General features: G+C 39.1%; 2 protein-coding genes across 5 annotated transcripts in view; one reads left to right on the forward strand and one right to left on the reverse strand.

The window, feature by feature from the left end:
• The window catches only part of CMSS1 (cms1 ribosomal small subunit homolog), a 392,477-nt gene that overhangs the window by 361,142 nt on the left and 13,716 nt on the right, over positions 1–17,619 (reverse strand). The window lies entirely within an intron of this gene.
• FILIP1L (filamin A interacting protein 1 like) overlaps positions 1–17,619 on the forward strand; it is a 119,620-nt gene that overhangs the window by 100,337 nt on the left and 1,664 nt on the right. For 2 of the 4 annotated variants that reach the window (XM_007453204.1, XM_007453206.1), the window contains one exon: positions 1,003–3,799. In XM_007453204.1, the coding sequence (XP_007453266.1) occupies positions 1,003–3,799 (2,797 nt within the window). Of the gene's footprint in view, positions 1–1,002; positions 4,150–17,619 lie in introns of those variants that run through there. The other 2 variants (XM_007453203.1, XM_007453205.1) reach the window with 2 other exon arrangements.

A 17,619-nucleotide genomic window follows, 5' to 3' on the forward strand; every position in this document is an offset into this window, starting at 1 on the left:
GTTCTCCTGTTTTGTTGACAAACTTATTAAGACATAAAGAAAAAAAATGACATGTTATCATAGAGTCATCATTCAAGAGGGACTCATTATGTTCCTGATAAGAATTTTTCCTCCATCATTTCTAACATGTCACTTATCAAGCTCTTTTGTATCAAATCCCATGCTCTTCCCAAGTGTTATGAACACTCTAAACCCCTTTAGGTGCCTGTCAATTACTCTCATTCAACTACCATCCACTGTGGGGATACAGATATATGTGAATTGATTCCTGACACAATGTCAGGCTAGTGTAAACCAAATTTAAACTGGCAAATAGGTCCATCAGTAAAGTGCCTAACTTCTAAGCAATGTGAATAAATTTTATCTTAACTAAGAATCAGGAAGCTGATCACCAAACATTAATGTATCACATAATGGTTCAAGCCAACCATCTGATAAATATAATAATAATCACATTAATAAAATGGATCAACAACACTTATCAAATGCTTATTATGTGCGAGCACTGTGAGAATCTTAGACAAATTATCTCATTTAATTTTCACAGATGGCCCCTGAGATAATACAATTATTGCCTCCATTTTTCATAGAGGAAACTGAAGCCCTGGGGATGTTAAATAACTGCCCAGGTTAATTAGTTGGTAAGAGTAGGGCCAGTCTGGAAGCTTCCTCCAACTGAATCTCAAGCTTGTGTCTGTTTTTACAGCCTTCAGGCTACAATGTCTACTGATTATATGTTACATAAGCAATTTAAACCAAATATTCTTGCCCTCCTGTTGAACTGCAACTGTTACCAATCAGTGAGGGGTGGGAGGAAAGCAGGTAGTGAAAACAAAAAAAGCAAGACATCTGTTTAATCAAGATTCTCCTCCCCCATCAAATTCAGGAACTCCTTTCCATATACTGTATGAGTCGATACTGTCTTTCTAAATTACATAAATGTTTACTCACAGCTGACAAGTTACTAAAGTACAAAATAGAATGCGCTCTTGTATTTTTCAGATTAAAAAGGTTAATTGACCAAGAAACGGAGTCCCAGAAGAAGAAGGAGCAAGAAAAAGAGAAGAGGGTCACTGCCCTGAAAGAGGAGCTGACCAAACTGAAGTCTTTTGCTTTGATGGTGGTGGACGAACAACAAAGGCTGACGGCACAGCTTGCCCTTCAAAGACAGAAAATCCAAGACCTAACCACGAGTGCAAAGGAAACACATGCTAAACTAGCCCTTGCTGAAGCCAGAGTTCAGGAAGAAGAGCAGAAGGCAATCAGACTAGAGAACGATCTGCACACGCAGACCACAAAGTTTCACCAGAACCAAGAAACAATTATGGCGAAGCTCACCAATGAGGACAGCCAAAATCGCCAGCTTCGACAAAAGCTGGCAGCACTCAGCCGGCAAATTGATGAGTTAGAAGAGACAAATAGATCTTTACGAAAAGCAGAAGAGGAGCTGCAAGATATAAAAGAAAAAATTAACAAGGGAGAATATGGAAACTCCAGTATCATGGCTGAGGTGGAGGAGCTCAGGAAACGTGTGCTAGAAATGGAAGGGAAGGATGAAGAGCTCATAAAAATGGAGGAGCATTGCAGAGATCTCAATAAGAGGCTGGAAAAGGAAACATCACAGAGTAAAGACTTTAAAGTCGAGGTTGAAAAACTCAATAAAAGAATTATGGCTCTGGAAAAATTAGAAGATGCTTTCAACAAAAGCAAACAAGAATGTTACTCTCTGAAATGTAATTTAGAAAAAGAAAGGATGACCACAAAGCAGTTATCTCAGGAACTGGAGAGTTTAAAGATAAGGATCAAAGAGCTAGAAGCCATTGAAAGCCGGCTGGAGAAGACAGAATTCACCCTAAAAGAGGACTTAACTAAACTGAAAACATTAACTGTGATGCTGGTAGATGAACGGAAAACAATGAGTGAAAAATTAAAGCAAACTGAAGATAAGTTACAAGCTGCTGCTTCTCAGCTTCAAGTGGAGCAAAATAAAGTGACAATGGTTACTGAGAAGTTAATTGAAGAAACTAAAAGGGCACTGAAGTCCAAAACTGATGTGGAAGAAAAAATGTACAGTGTAACGAAAGAGAGAGATGATCTAAAAAACAAACTGAAAGCAGAAGAAGAGAAAGGAAATGATCTCCTGTCCAAAGTGAACATGTTGAAAAACAGGCTTCAATCATTGGAAGCAATTGAGAAAGATTTCTTAAAAAACAAATTAAATCAAGATTCTGGTAAGTCCACAATAGCATTACACCAAGAGAACAATAAGATTAAAGAGCTCTCTCAAGAAGTGGAAAGACTGAAACTGAAGTTAAAGGATATGAAATCCATTGAGGATGACCTCATGAAAACTGAAGATGAGTATGAGACTCTAGAACGAAGGTATGCTAATGAACGAGACAAAGCTCAATTTTTATCTGAAGAGCTGGAACATGTTAAAATGGAACTTGCCAAACACAAGTTAGCAGAAAAGACAGACTCCAGTCATGAACAATGGCTTTTCAAAAGGCTTCAGGAAGAAGAAGCTAAATCAGGTCACCTCTCAAGAGAAGTGGATGCACTGAAGGAGAAAATTCATGAATACATGGCAACTGAGGACCTGATATGTCTCCTCCAGGGAGATCATTCAGTTCTGCAAAAGAAACTCAGTCAACAAGAAAACAGGAACAGAGATTTAGGAAGAGAGATTGAAAACCTCACTAAAGAGTTAGAGCGGTACCGTCATTTCAGTAAGAGCCTCCGGCCCAGTCTCAATGGAAGAAGAATCTCTGACCCTCAAGTATTTTCTAAAGAAGTTCAAACAGAAGCAGTAGACAATGAGCCACCTGATTACAAGAGTCTCATTCCTCTGGAACGAGCAGTCATCAATGGTCAGTTATATGAGGAGAGTGAGGACCAGAATGAGGACCCTAATGATGAGGAGTCCGTGCTGTCCTTCAAATGCAACTCATCTACTCCCTGTCCTGTTAACAGGAAGCTATGGATTCCTTGGATGAAGTCCAAGGAGGGCCATCCTCAGAATGGAAAAATACAAACTAAACCCAATGGCAACTTCGTGCAACCTGGAGATCTAGTCCTAAGCCACACACCTGGGCAGCCACTGCATATAAAGGTTACTCCAGACCATGTCCAAAACACAGCCACTCTTGAAATCACAAGTCCGACCACAGAGAGTCCTCACTCTTACACAAGCACTGCAGTGATACCAAACTGTGGCACCCCAAAGCAAAGGATAACCATCCTCCAAAATGCCTCCATAACTCCAGTGAAATCAAAAACCTCTGCTGAAGGCCTTATGAATTTAGAGCAAGGCATGTCCCCAATTACCATGGCAACCTTTGCCAGGGCAAAGACCCCAGAGTCTTGTGGTTCCATAACTCCAGAAAGGACAATGTCACCTATTCAGGTTTTGGCTGTTACTGGTTCAGCTAGCTCCCCTGAGCAGGGACGCTCTCCAGAGCCGATAGAAATCAGTGCCAAGCACGCGATTTTCAGAGTCTCCCCTGATCGGCAGTCATCATGGCAGTTTCAGCGTTCAAACAGTAACAGTTCAAGTGTGATAACTACTGAGGATAATAAAATCCACATTCACTTAGGAAGTCCTTACATGCAAGCCGTAGCTAGCTCCGTGAGACCTGCCAGCCCTTCAGCATCACTGCAGGATAACCGAACTCAAAGCTTAACTAATGGGGCACTAAACAAAACAACCAATAAAGTCACCAGCAGTATTACTATCACACCAACAGCCACACCTCTTCCTCGACAATCACAAATTACAGTAAGTAATATATATAACTGACCACCCTCCCTTATTTGGTTTATACCGATATTATTGCAAGGAACTCAGTCCTTTTTAATTATCCCTCCACATCCCTCAAAAGACTGACTGAACTTGTACTTTGGGAAGGTTTATGCATGAACTGTCCAAGAGTATCTGAAACTAACTGTTGCCTGCATAGTCATATCAAGCGTGCACTTACTGTATATTTTTTCATTTACATACCTGTATGGAAAATATTTAGTCTGCACTTGTATAAATACATCTTTATGTATTTCATTTTCCATAACTCACATTAATTTGACTGCAACTTGTCTTGGTGAAATACTTTAACATTATAAAGCAGTAAATAATTTGTTATTTTTACCATTGCTTGCTGAATTTTCTTTTGGTCATTTTGTGTTCTTTTTTTTGCATGTATAATAGAATTTTATTTCCTGTTCATAATGTCTATTAATTCTTCCTTAAAAACAAACAGGACCTACTTCCCCTATACAGTCAACTTCTGATCACATATTAGAGGAGGAGGAGGAAGTAGTTGAAATAAATGAAATTTTATGGCTCTTTGATTTCAAAGTGAACTATAAGATCTCTCAGGAGCAAACTTCATTCTTGAGATGTATCTCAATATCCCTGGCGCCCAGCACGGTGCTTAGCACGTGTTAGGAATTTAGTTACTTAATAAATGTTTACTGATAATCACTGAATAAAATAATATTAAATAATCTGCTTTTGTGAGCACATATGAGCTGATGGTGAAAGTAAAAAGCTTTGAAATGTGACAGTAAGCCAGAAAAAGCACATTTGGAAATACAAGTTACCTTCACAATCAAGAGTTGACTCTATTTCTACCATAGATGAAAATCCCCTTAAAACATTTATGTCTACATCCAAACCTGGAATCAGCCACTAAGACATATGCTCTTGAACACTGCTTCAAAGCAAAAATGTCTTTCTTGTTACTTTTTCCTAGTAGGTTCCCAAAATAATTTTAATTACTTAAGGTAGGTGCTTCCTACCTTGTTTGTTTGCTAGTGGGCTGCATTCAGAAGCTTAAACTTAACTGTGTGTGTGTCTGTGTGTTTTAACCTCCCAACAAGCAAATAAAAACCAAAGATAATTACAATGTAAGTTATAGAAAAGGCATATTAAAAAAAAAATACAGTATGTTAGTTGAGGGAAGTTTCTCCTGTGATTATTGTTATGCCATTTTCAAGATAGCTGAGAAAAACTCAGTAATCCTTAAAAAAAAAAAAGCATCCTAGGAATTCTGATACTCTGCTAATGGGACTCAGCATAATTTGTACTTCTGTAGCAGAGAACAGCTTTCAGAGGAACATTTTAAATTACAAATCTGGTCCCCAAGCCACATTCAAAAAAGATGATTTCAGACAAAGTAGCTCATTGCCATTTTCCCTTTTCCAACCTCATAACTGTTAATTTAGTGTGGTCAATTTTATTGCCAGTTATTGATTTTAAACACAATTCATTTAGACACCCAGGCAAACCGTGAAGATCTTTAGGAGCAAAAGGAATCTTTCACAATTATCCTCCTTTCCCTGCAAAATCAATTTCATGATAGCAAAGCAAGGATTTGTTGACAGAAACACTTCCATGGTGATGAACTGCAACACCAACGCTGTGGGCTTGCATCATCATTAAATAAATTTGGATGAAAGCTGAGGCTAGTGATGAATGAGAAAGCTTCTGTTTAAACATATTTATCTTGGGAATTGGCAGTGACCCAACTGTATTACAAAATACATGATGGTCTAAATGTTTTCCAAAATTGTTTTTATTTTTAAGTCACCTTGGGTTAGAACTTTAGAAGAAACTACATACATCATTTTACATCTATCAAAGTAGACACTGATAACATTGCTGCATGAGATGTCTTTCTAGATAATAAGAGAGTACATATAATGTTTTGGTGGGTAGTGATCAACTAATCATGAAATAATAAACAGAAACCAGAAAGAATTAAAGGATAAAGTTTTCCCAGCACTTCCCCACTTTTGTCACATAATGACACAAACAGAAAACACACTGGATACAATGGATAAAGAGGCAGAGATGATCAGGGACTCCTGATCAGGGACTCCTATCATCCTCAGGTTGCTCCTGTCTGCCCCAAGTACTGAGGGAAAGGATCCATTTTTGGCACACCTGTAACTAATAGAGTTTGAGAGGCTCTGGGCTATTCATTAGAACTGTTTTGTAAGGATTCAATTTCTTATCTTTTGTGAGCCAGAGCAATTTTATACAATAAAGTTAATACCACAAGTCCTGTGCTCCATGATTAGGATGCACAAATTCTCATTTCATCATCTGCTCCAGATACTAACTATAAATAGGCTTCCCAAGTAATTAACATTATTGGAAATTTACTGGACTTTCAAGGAATTGAACCTCTTTTAGAGGCTCCTCTACTAGGACTACTTCAGTGTAATGACTCATCCACATCAAAATTTAGGAACACTGTCATATTAATAACATATATAGATTACTAAAAGTGCTACTAATTAAAGTTTATGGTAAAGAGAGCATCATCTCTGAAAAAAGTACCTTCCCTTTTCCATAAAATCACACAAAGAATGACACATCCTAGATTTTTGGCCTTTAATTTCAAAAATAATTTTTTATAACTCTGCGTGTGTGCGCGCACACGTGCATGTGTGTTTGGGAGGTTACAGAATTTTCTTTTTCATTCACATAAAATCACGGAAGAACCCTGAAAACTAGGAAGGAGAGAGGAAGTGACACTGGAAAATCTTCATATGAGATATGTGAAAGTGGAGGGTTGTATTCCTGAAGAAAAGAAAGCCTTTGAGAGGTTCACAGAAAACAAGACTGTTTCTATAAACATCTGAAAAAATACCTTCCTTTCATTTCATTTCATCTGAAGTCCCAGCTTCAGAACCAAGATTCATTTTACTCAGTCCCCCTATCCCTTTAACTTTTTGAGCTGCAGCGTTCTATCACAGATTTGAATGATTTTACCACATTCTTCTTCCCTTTTAAGAGCATTTGCAAAGCTTTCCCAAGGATGCCACTGCTCTCTGGGTCACCCCTTCCAGAAGGACAATGTGCATTACTATAGTTGGATCTTTACACACAAAGGAAACTCTCTATAAGATGATGACAGGATTATATAAACTCTACCTAGAAGGTTTCTACAACTACATTTCACAATGCCAAGACATTAGGCATGGGGTCTTCATGACACCCAAAATATAAATTAAGTTGCACTGTGAGATGGCCATAAAAGGGGTATTTAATTTAAAATTCTTAGACTTGTAGCCTAAGCATTCTGTGATCTTTATTGACTAAAATATAACTCCACACAAAAACATATTTTTAATAGCTTTTTTGATTCCAATTCTTTACGAAGTGAGTCTCCTTTGAAACTTGTTAGACAAAGGCAGGAAAAGAGCTTTAATAACACTACAGTTTCCCTTCATTTTGGTTTCTGTTATTGAGATGGCCATAAAAGGGGTATTTAATTTAAAATTCTTAGACTTGTAGCCTAAGCATTCTGTGATCTTTATTGACTAAAATATAACTCCACACAAAAACATATTTTTAATAGCTTTTTTGATTCCAATTCTTTACGAAGTGAGTCTCCTTTGAAACTTGTTAGACAAAGGCAGGAAAAGAGCTTTAATAACACTACAGATTCCCTACATTTTGGTTTCTGTTATTGTTTCCTCCTCCAAAATAATCATTTTACTTTGCAATCCTAAGAGAAAAGATAATCAGGCAATAATGCATGCCCGAAACTTTAGGATCAATGTTTCTCAAAGTAAAATCCAAAACACATGTATGAGAATCCCCTGATGCCCCACCCAGAGCTATCAAAAGTCACAATCTCTGAGGGTAGGGCCCTGGAAGCTGCATTTTTTAACAAGTTCCTCTGCTGATTAGTACGTACCTAAAGAAGGAATTCCATTGTTTTAGAAATTTCTATACTGATAAACACTAGCAAATATGTTCTGACTCTAGTCTTGCTCTATCAGAATGAATTACACCTGTCTCAGGAAGTGTACCTATTCCACCCTCTAGTGGCTAGCATGACAAACAGAAGGCTTAGTCTCCAGGTTTTCTTTTTTTATTCAAGAGAAAAGCTCAATAAAAACTACTATTTTATAGGTGGGAAGGTTCCCAGTTTTATAACTGTAGCAAAGCATAGATGCCTGAATAATTAACTGAGCAGTAGCAGGCTGTCTGACACCTACAAGGTCTGTTTCTCCCTCAGATCCCAGGCCCTCAACATAACCCTACAGCATTTCTTGGGAATGGTCCAGAACACACATTAAAGAGAGCAGTTTGGATGAGCCAAAACAAAGGACTCCATTCACCTTGGGCCACAGTGAAGCAAATGCAAGAACAAGGAAGATAAGCGGTTCAATAAAATCCCCAAACCTTAAACCCCCTTAAAATTCATTTTCACTTAAACTCCTTTCCTTTCCAACAGATGGATTCTTCCACTGTGCAGTCAAATGTCAGAGCAGGCAGCCCCCAAAGGCAACGCCGTAGGGTAAGGAATCCTTAGGGAGTCCAGCAAGTTAACTGGCCAACACACTCCTAAGTACTTTATAATTTGATATATGAATTATAATTTGATAATGAATTAACACTGTTCATATGGTAACACATACAAATCTGTCAATATTCTATCAGGACACCAGGTTTTACAACACTTAGAATGGTGCCATAAAAATGTAATCTGGGCTAACCTTTAGCACTGCAGTCAGCAATCCTAGAGATAATCCTCTTGTGGCCTCATTTTAAAATTTCACTTATTTTTTCACAAAATTATTGGTCAAGAGAAATAAAAGTTATCTAATTATTTGAGGTAATTTTTTGAAAGCCTGAAATTAGTTTTATTTTAGTGAGTTCCTTTTTCCTGCATAGCCAAATGGTTCTGTATGATATTTTTGTAAGGTTACCTGAAAGAAACCTTTTTTTTTTTTTTTTTTTGCCTATTAGTTTAGTTTTGCTTTTTTAAAGGTTAGTCATCTTTGGAAACCAACAATAGGCCCTACAGACCTACAAAGGCTGTCTCACTCTCTGCCATTCTTTAGGTCCCTGGAAGGGTGGAGTGGGTTTACTAACTGACAGCACTCCTGTCTCTGTGACATGCACAGTGTCTCAGCATGCAGTGTCTTCTCTTCAAAGCATATGGACACAAATGATCAATCCACTGATCATGACAAACTGAATTGGGTGGCTATTAAGGAGACAAAAGATTCACTGTCCTTCAAGAGCTTCTGTCTGGTATGTAGAGATGAGAATCTTGAATCTGACTAAATATAAGCCTCAAAACAAATTTTAAAACCTGTACTGAAGAGTTTCATTGCATAAGGCTTGTTTCCACTAACTTGACAGATTGGCCCAGAGCACGTGCATATTTGAACATTTATATTTGTATTAATACCTTGTACCTTTGTCTCTTTCAAAGATACCATACTATAAACCAGTATTTTCAGATGAGCTTTCCATTTCTCACATGCCTTTGGGAGAAATAAACAGAGATCTAGACAACCAACCAACTTTGCCTTAATAGGGGAAAAATGGGTTTCACCAGGATTCCCAAGAACTTAAGAAATAACCCTTTACTGTTTAGACCTTTCAAAGAGTCCTCTCTGAGGAGTTTCAATCCCATTTGTATTAGCTTATAACCACCCCAGGCACAAATGTCAAGCTCTATTCATTCCTCGACAAATCACCTACAAGAATGAACCCACAAATATTTATGAAGCACCTAATATTACTCATTGTTGTGCAGGACAGCTATGCAGGTGTTAAGATTTAGAATCTAAGGCAGGAGTTGAGGACTACCTTAAAAGGTAATTAAGAGCACAACACAGAAAAGGAATTCTATAGATAGCAAAGCACTTATAGGAGTTTGGAGGAGGAGCAGATTACTCTGGGCAGGGGTCAGGGGTCAGGTTTCAGAAACAGATAAGATTTGACTGGAGGAGGGGTGGTGGGCTGGGAGAGGAGGAAAACTTGGGATAGAGAGAAGACAAAAGGCTTTCCAGGAGATGCTCAGCACAGAGGTATGGAGGCAGGCAGGAGAGCAGAAAACCAGCATTCAAGGAACAGTGAGCAATGCAGTGTGGCTGATGTTGAGATAGCTGGGGCAGGGGGTAAGGTGCAAAGGGCACGTATCGTCAGACCGCAAAGGGCCTTTAATACCGTGCTAGGGAGCACTCTGTCCTCAAAGGTTTCTGGGCAGTGAGATAAGAGAAAACTAATCCTTTATACACTGTTATTTTATTTCATAATAACCCTATAAAGTGGGTATCATCACAATTTTAAAGATGAAAAAAATTTAAATTCTGAGAGGGAAAGAAAATTGTTCCAGGTGGCTCTGTTTGTATGACAAAAAAGAGACATGAACACAGGTCTAATTCCATTGTCCCATGGCAACATACTGAGAAGCTACCTCAGTGCAAGGAGGGGAGCAAAATAAATTGTACCTAATGCTCTCCACTACCCAGGGACACAGACAGGGCGCCTAACATTACCTGCCTGCGCTCTGCCTCAGAAGCCTGCCGCTTTGGCCAGAACACTCTGAACACCCCTACGTATGCCTCCTTCCCATTGCTCTACTCGGACAGAATTCTCTTCTCTCATCAAGTGATCTACACTGAAAGGTCTGGCTCAAGCCTTACTTCTTCCGAAGCCTACCATGATCACCACAGACGAGAGTGGCAATCTGCCTCCCCTTTCAACTCTTCCCGTCTCCAGGCCACTGTTAGGTTAACGAGAGATAATGAACGTGAAAGGCCAAGACACACACAAATGAGCAGGCATGGGGAAGATTCACCTGGGGATGGTGCAGTGGATAAGAGACGGGAGAAAGCAAGACCAAGGACAGGTACAAGTCTTCACTGTCAGCGAGCACTAAAGCTGCAGTCCAAGTCCACTCTATCCTAAAGCAGGAGTCTATAAGCAAAGGCACAAATTCTAGGCATGAAGAATGAATTTGGACAGGCTATCAACATGTGAAGAACAGAGGTACCTGATCGGCCTCAGAGATGGCTGGAGTGAAAAGCATCAGAAGTAAGTGAAAATGATCCATAGAAACAGCATCACAAGCATGCACATCAAAGCTTATAAGTAGGTAGCCACCTTGACAGTCCTGACAGTGATCAAAAACCTCCAGAAAAGGCAATTTACGGATCAAGGTTTAGCCATCAAAAAGACAAGCACCACCAGCTTAGCCCAGAGGTGGTGGAACTTCTGCCTTTGCAGAACCCTTGAAAATCTTCCTGGGAAGGTATACCCTAATTCAGGGTTTCCATTTCTCAAGCAACATCACGACTTATAAGGAAAGACTTATGGTCCCAAAATCACTAAAAAAAAAAAAAGCATTGTATATTTTTTGAGCTCAGAGGGAGAAGTGTTAGGGTTCATCCTTGTCAGTCTCTAAATTCTGCTTCCAATTCAGGATTAAATGACTGTAAACCAAGGGAGCATCACAAATAAAATTGCCATTTTAGAGGAAAATCTTCAAATTGGTCCAATTATCTCTTATAACAATTAAGTGCGTATAAAAACCGGCTTCAATGCGGCCACTCAAAGCAATTCCTCAAGAACAAATTACTATCTTTTACCATTAGAGAGTTGGCTGTTTTTTTCCCTTCTCTTTAAAAAAAAAAGAGCTATTCCTTTTCTGTTCTTTGCCTTTTAATTGTGTTCTTGCCTGAATTCACTGATATCAGTCAGTTTTGAGGCCTCAGAAAAGTATCATTTTATAGAAAGAGGAGTTAACTAAAAACTGCAATAGATCCCCAAAGAGTCCATAACATAAGAAACATTTAAACACCTGACAGTCCCTTCAGGGCAGCGGGGATTACTCTGAGAAGGATAATCTCTCTCATAGTGACAGACATAAGCAGCACAATTTTTTTTATATAAAACTTTTTATCCTGATTATAACAATAGTACATATTTATTACAAAAATTTCAGAAAATATAAATGCTGCCAGAGTCGCTGACTTCAGCTTCTAAGAAGGGTAATAAGAGGATTAGGGAGAACAATGGACAACTACTACTATTTTTTTAGGTCATCCTATCAACTATGGCCCTATTCCAGGCATTCTCAGACTACCAATGAGGAAGGAAATGTGCTATACGGGGACCATCCTGTAATTACTGATCGCCCCTGTGCTAAGGAGTGGCAGATCCCCCCACAGAGTGTGAGTTTACGTAATCTGTCTGTTCAGCCCAGACACAATGGCCCAGGGGACAGCCTGGTCACTGCAGGAGAGAGGCAGGATTTCTTTCCCCCCAGCTAGCCAATCAGTGCCTGGAAAATGGTTCAATCACTGTGCATTGTTCAAGTACTGGAAAGAAATGCCTCCTCAGAGGGCTGCTCTCAGAACTAGTTACACTCTTATCAGTTATTAAGATAGGCAGCCTTGTAGAGGGAATGCAGGCACAGGATAGGGCCCAACAAAACTCACCTCTCAGGCTCTGGGAAAAGGATTTAGAAGTACCCATGGTGGGAGAAGAAAAAAGGGACAGATGAGGAGGAATTATGTTTTCTCCCTGGGCTGCCTCAGCTACTTGAATGTTATCAACGATTTTTCTGTGATGATTCTCAAAGCAACAACTCCCAAGTTTTCAGTGCCTACCAAACAGTTCCACGTGTGGAAGGTCCAACTATACTTCACACTTGGCATGTGCCCCCACCCCAGTGCACGATCACTCTTGGATTGCTCTTTGGATTGCTTTGTCTCACTTCTGATGATGGTCCAGCACCTTCTCTGTCACCCAGGGTCAAAATCTGGGTCCCATTCTCCACTTCTCTTCTCATCCCCCAGATCCAGTCAGCCACTCTTCCCTGGTATTTCTTCCTCTGCCCTCCCCCTTTTATTTGTGCTAGTACTCCCCAAATCCACACCTCAGTACAGATGCTACTGTAAAATAGTAGCATCTCTAATCCCTCACCTCTAATCCAACCTTCACTTGTATTGCTGGTGATCCTTCTACAACACTGTCCTGATCATGGCAATTCTTCAGTCCCTCCCCTAAAAGCAGCACTTACTTAGCACTTACATTACCAAGTGCCCCAAATCCAAACCTTCTATCAGACCTCCACCTCCCACCTCATCTCCTTTTGAAACCCTGGACATAATCTGCACCCTCACCAGGACACAGTACTCACCATCCTCTCACACACTGGTAGGGCTTCTAACCCTATACCATTACTCATGCTGTTCCTAGGGCAGTAATGCTCTTCTCTCTTTGTCCCTTGTATTGAAATCTTACTCCTACCTCAAGTGCCAATTCCTCTAGAAATCTCTTTATTTTTCTAAATCTTCCTCTGAGTTTCCAAAACACTTCTGTTTGTACTTTTATTACAGCACTTCATTTTGCCTCATTATAATCGTTTGTTACCCCTCCTATACTATAATCTCTTGAGAGCAAGAATCAGCTGTCATTTAGTTTTGAAACTCTTATATCAATGTTTCTCAAAATGCAGTCACTGATCACATTTATCAGAATTACCAAGGACTCCACAGATTTCTACATACCCACACCTATGAAATCTAGTTCAGGGAATCTGCATCTTAACAAGCTGCCTGGGTCATTTTTGGGCTTATAAAGTTTAAGGACCACTGTCCTACCTTATCCAGGACTTAAATACTGCTGGTAATAGGTGCTCAACAAAGGTGCGCAGGTCTAACAACATACCTGGTGGCCACAGTTGGCTCGCATTTGTTCTTTTCATAGAATCATTGAATGTCAAGGTCAAAGGGTTTTATAGTTGGTATAACTGCATTGTTTTTTGAATAATTAAAAGATAAAGACAGGAAAGACTAGAAAAAAAATGTTTTCAAGTGAACTCTAAAAAAGAAAAACAATGAATGGACTAAGTAGGATAAGGAGGGAAAAGGATGTGAATGTACTTTTCTGGGCCAGAAGTGGTTAGAAACACAGCCCAGTAATTGACACTGCTTGGTCAGCTGCCGCAACTGCTATGCTTAGCAACATGTCTCCAATAATTAATTGGAAAGATGGGAGAACAAGGGATAAAGCAGAAAAACAAGAAAGGTAAAATAAACAAGATAAGTTATGATTATGATCAAGAAATAAGCACCTTAAGAACAGATATAAGGAAAAAGACAAAGATAATAATGTTGATATTAGTAACAACTAACACAGACCTGACACTTCAGATGTGCCAGGGACTTTCCTACACAATATCTCTACCAACTAAGGAACTTGCAAGTAGGCAGTCTAATCCCCAAATAAGGGTTACAGATGAGGAAACTAAGGTCTGGACAGGCTAACTGGCTTGCTCAAGGACACACAGCTAGGTGGTGCCAGAACCAGAACGGGGACCCACCCAGGTCTATCTGGCTCCATAGCCAGTGCTCTAGCCACTAATCCAAAGCTGTTGCAAAATATAAGCTGGCGAATGATTTTTTAAAATTACATGGGTGCAAATGAGGGAATGAGAAAGAGAGGAGTGGGTACCAAAACAGAAGAAGAAAAAAAGCTGAGGTGAAAAACCTGACAGATGAATAAAAAGAAAGGGAATAAACAAAACCGTTCAAGGTTAATGTATTTTAACATTCTATTTCTACATGTGATGCTATGTGTCTGGGCACAAAATGGAAGCAACTAGGTTAGGAAGGATTTTTGAAAATTGTATTTCAATGCTTATTCTTGGATTGCCCTCACTGCCCTTGGTGTAATTACTACAGAGAGATTGGGAGGTGACTAGGTACAACCACAAACCATGTTACATTATAAAATACAGGCATCAATTTCCTCTAGCCTTCACCTCAGAAACTGGACAACTCTTAAATACAAATCATAGCACTGTAGCTCTATTTAAAACCAAATGTTCTCTCACAAGAGGTTAGTGAGAATAAGCTAATAAAACTACAGAGTTTCCTTTTGAAGGACCCCCTGCCATATAAAACTGTAAAATCTTTAGTGATCAAGTTTTATTGTATAATGAGGAAGTTCTGAGAAGGTCAAGAGAAAAAAGCCAAAGCAGCATATGAAACTCTAGGCTATCTGCCAGATTCATTACCTGTTGTTTCCTTTAAAAAAATAAAAAAATTAATAAGTTAGCAGTGATTTACCAAACAATATAAAAGACAAAAGAAGGCAATAATATTTCAAAGATTTTTTTTCTCAGTTTAGCATTTCCTCCTTTTCATCACCATATCCATCATCATTACTTATGTACTTTCCCATTAAACAGAGAAAAACAAAAATACAAAGCACTGCTATTCTGATAACACACGCCGTTGACCAAGCTTTCCACAGCTGGGTCCCTAAAGGAGTCAGGCAGCCCTGAATCCGCCCCCTCCCTGCACCACCCCAATGACCACAAATGAAAATGACCCACCGTCTTTGGGAGCCTTGAGCCTTTCGACCCCTAGAGCTAAAGGTGTAATGAGAGGCCCTGCAGTCCCTGGAGTCAGGAACATTCCTGAGGGAACACAGCTTTCTTACACAATATGTTGCCAATACATCTCCAAAAAGGTTCAAAGCACTTACAAAATTAATCTCATTTAGAGAAAAGGAAACATCCTAACTCCAACTGTTTAACTAGGATCTGACAGCTTCCTCATTAAATGCTGATATTGTTCTGATGTTTGCCCTCCACGATAATGTGAAGGAGCACAAGAATCAAGTAGAAACTGGGTTATAGGATTAAGATTTTGAATAAAACATTTTCACCTCTCTATAATTCTTTTGGTCACTAAGGCTCACTGACATCTAATGACTTGCTATAACCACAGAGTCTCATAGATAGCTCCGCTTCTTTTAAGAACCTATAGACCAAACAAGCCAACATTTAAAGAATTTAATGAATACTCCTCTTCTCTCTATTGTTCCCTAAATAAAAGCAAGGCCTTTGCCTTAATAAACTCAGCATCTTTCAGACCTATAATCCATTCCAAATCCCAATCTCCATGTTGAACTGAGTTAAACATTAAAAAAACACCAAAAAAACACCAAAAAACCCCCCAAAACTTTTCTTCTATGAATGAGCTTTCCAACATGCTTAATCTCCTCCAAGACATCTGCTTTCTGATGAAACCCTGGAGCCTTCAACTCTTGAGTAGAACATTCACTGTGTGGTCTTAAAAGAGGCATATGCACGGATTCCTCTTGCAATATGCACTCCAAATTTGGATAAAACTTTCTTGGAGCTATTTGACATAATGTTCTAAAAAATGATCCAAGAGATGACACATTTTAAAGCTCTATACCTCATTTACTGAAACATGTCCAAGTATAAAATTCATAGAAAAAAAAATAGCATTTTTTCCCAAAGATTTGAGAATGACATTTAGAGTTGTCCTAATAATATAACTAGCCTTTGCTGCCATCTAGAGGTAAAAACTATGTAGTGACATCAAGAGTTACCAAGAAAACCAAAATCAACTTGCAGCCATCAATGGTGTAGAAACAATGGGAGCCCAATAACTTTCAAGCAGCTGACCCTACCAATGACCACCATTCCAAGCCATACTGTCTTCACCAACACATATCAGTATAGCTTATATGAAACAAGCCCCATTAATATTGTGTTCCATATCAATTAGTTTACTGGACAGATTTCAGTTTTGAATAACCTGGGGTACTCGTACCACATTCCTAGACAATCTGAGTCAGTAGATTCTGAGATGGGATCTGGGCATCGCAGTGTTTTAAAAGCCCCACAGGTGGTTCTGATGAGCATCTAGGATCACTGGGCCATGAAACCCTGGCCTTCCACAGTGTTGAACCTCCCACACCCAGGCAGGTCAGAGTTCCAGGTTAGAAAAGACCTTAAAGCTTACATCTAAATGAGTTTCAACTATGGCAGTGTTTATCAAAGTATGTCAGGCTGACCACCTGTATCAGATAAACCACACTGAGGGTTTATTAAAAATGTGGATTTCTGGGTGCATTCATAGACAAATGAATTACAGTTTCTAGAGGTAAGGCCCAGGAATCTACAATGTAAGTAGGATTCCATCATAGGTTTTTGTACACTAAATAGGACAACCAGTCTAAATCCTGACAAAGTTAAAGGACATCACTGAAACCTATCTTGTAAAGGCTATTATTAATGCTGTGGTTACAAGATCAGCTGACTTGAATTATGATTTCAAGTGCAGCTGCTACTTATTCATGGTTTGCACAATACGCAGATGTTCATAGAAATGTCCTGATCTGTGAAGTATTTCCTTCCTTTTTTATGCCTTAATATAACTTAGTATTGCTTTTTTTAAATTGTATACTTATTTTAGAAAATGTGGAGAATATAGAAGATATAAGAAAAATAAAAAGCACTATTACTCCATTACCCAGAGTTAAACACTGATAGCACTGGTATATTTTCTCTTCAAATATACATAAAGTATGTATATAGTTTTAAATCCTGCTTTTAACATTTCTGAATAAATACTTTCCTATATCTTGAAAAGCATAATTGTTTAAAGACAGCATGATATTTTCATGTGATTATAGTGTAATTCATTTACTCTATCCTGACTGTTAGAGCCTTAAACTGTGTCCATTTTTCATTGTTATAAATAATGCTAAAACAAAGAGCCTTGCCTACATCTCTGATTATTTCCTGGCAGGAGAATAATATCAGAGTATCAGTATCTCATTTGCTATGTTTAGGATTAAGTATTAAAAAATATATATAAGGGCTTCCCTGGTGGCTCAGTGGTTGAGAGTCCGCCTGCCGATGCAGGGGACGTGGGTTCGTGCCCCTGTCCGGGAAGATCCCACATGCTGCGGAGCGGCTGGGCCCGTGAGCCATGGCCGCTGAGCCTGTGCGTCCGGAGCCTGTGCTCTGCAAT

The sequence above is a fragment of the Lipotes vexillifer genome, unplaced genomic scaffold (genome assembly GCF_000442215.2).
Source record: "Lipotes vexillifer unplaced genomic scaffold, Lipotes_vexillifer_v1.1 scaffold963, whole genome shotgun sequence".
In the NCBI taxonomy this organism is placed as follows: Eukaryota; Metazoa; Chordata; class Mammalia; order Artiodactyla; family Lipotidae; genus Lipotes; species Lipotes vexillifer.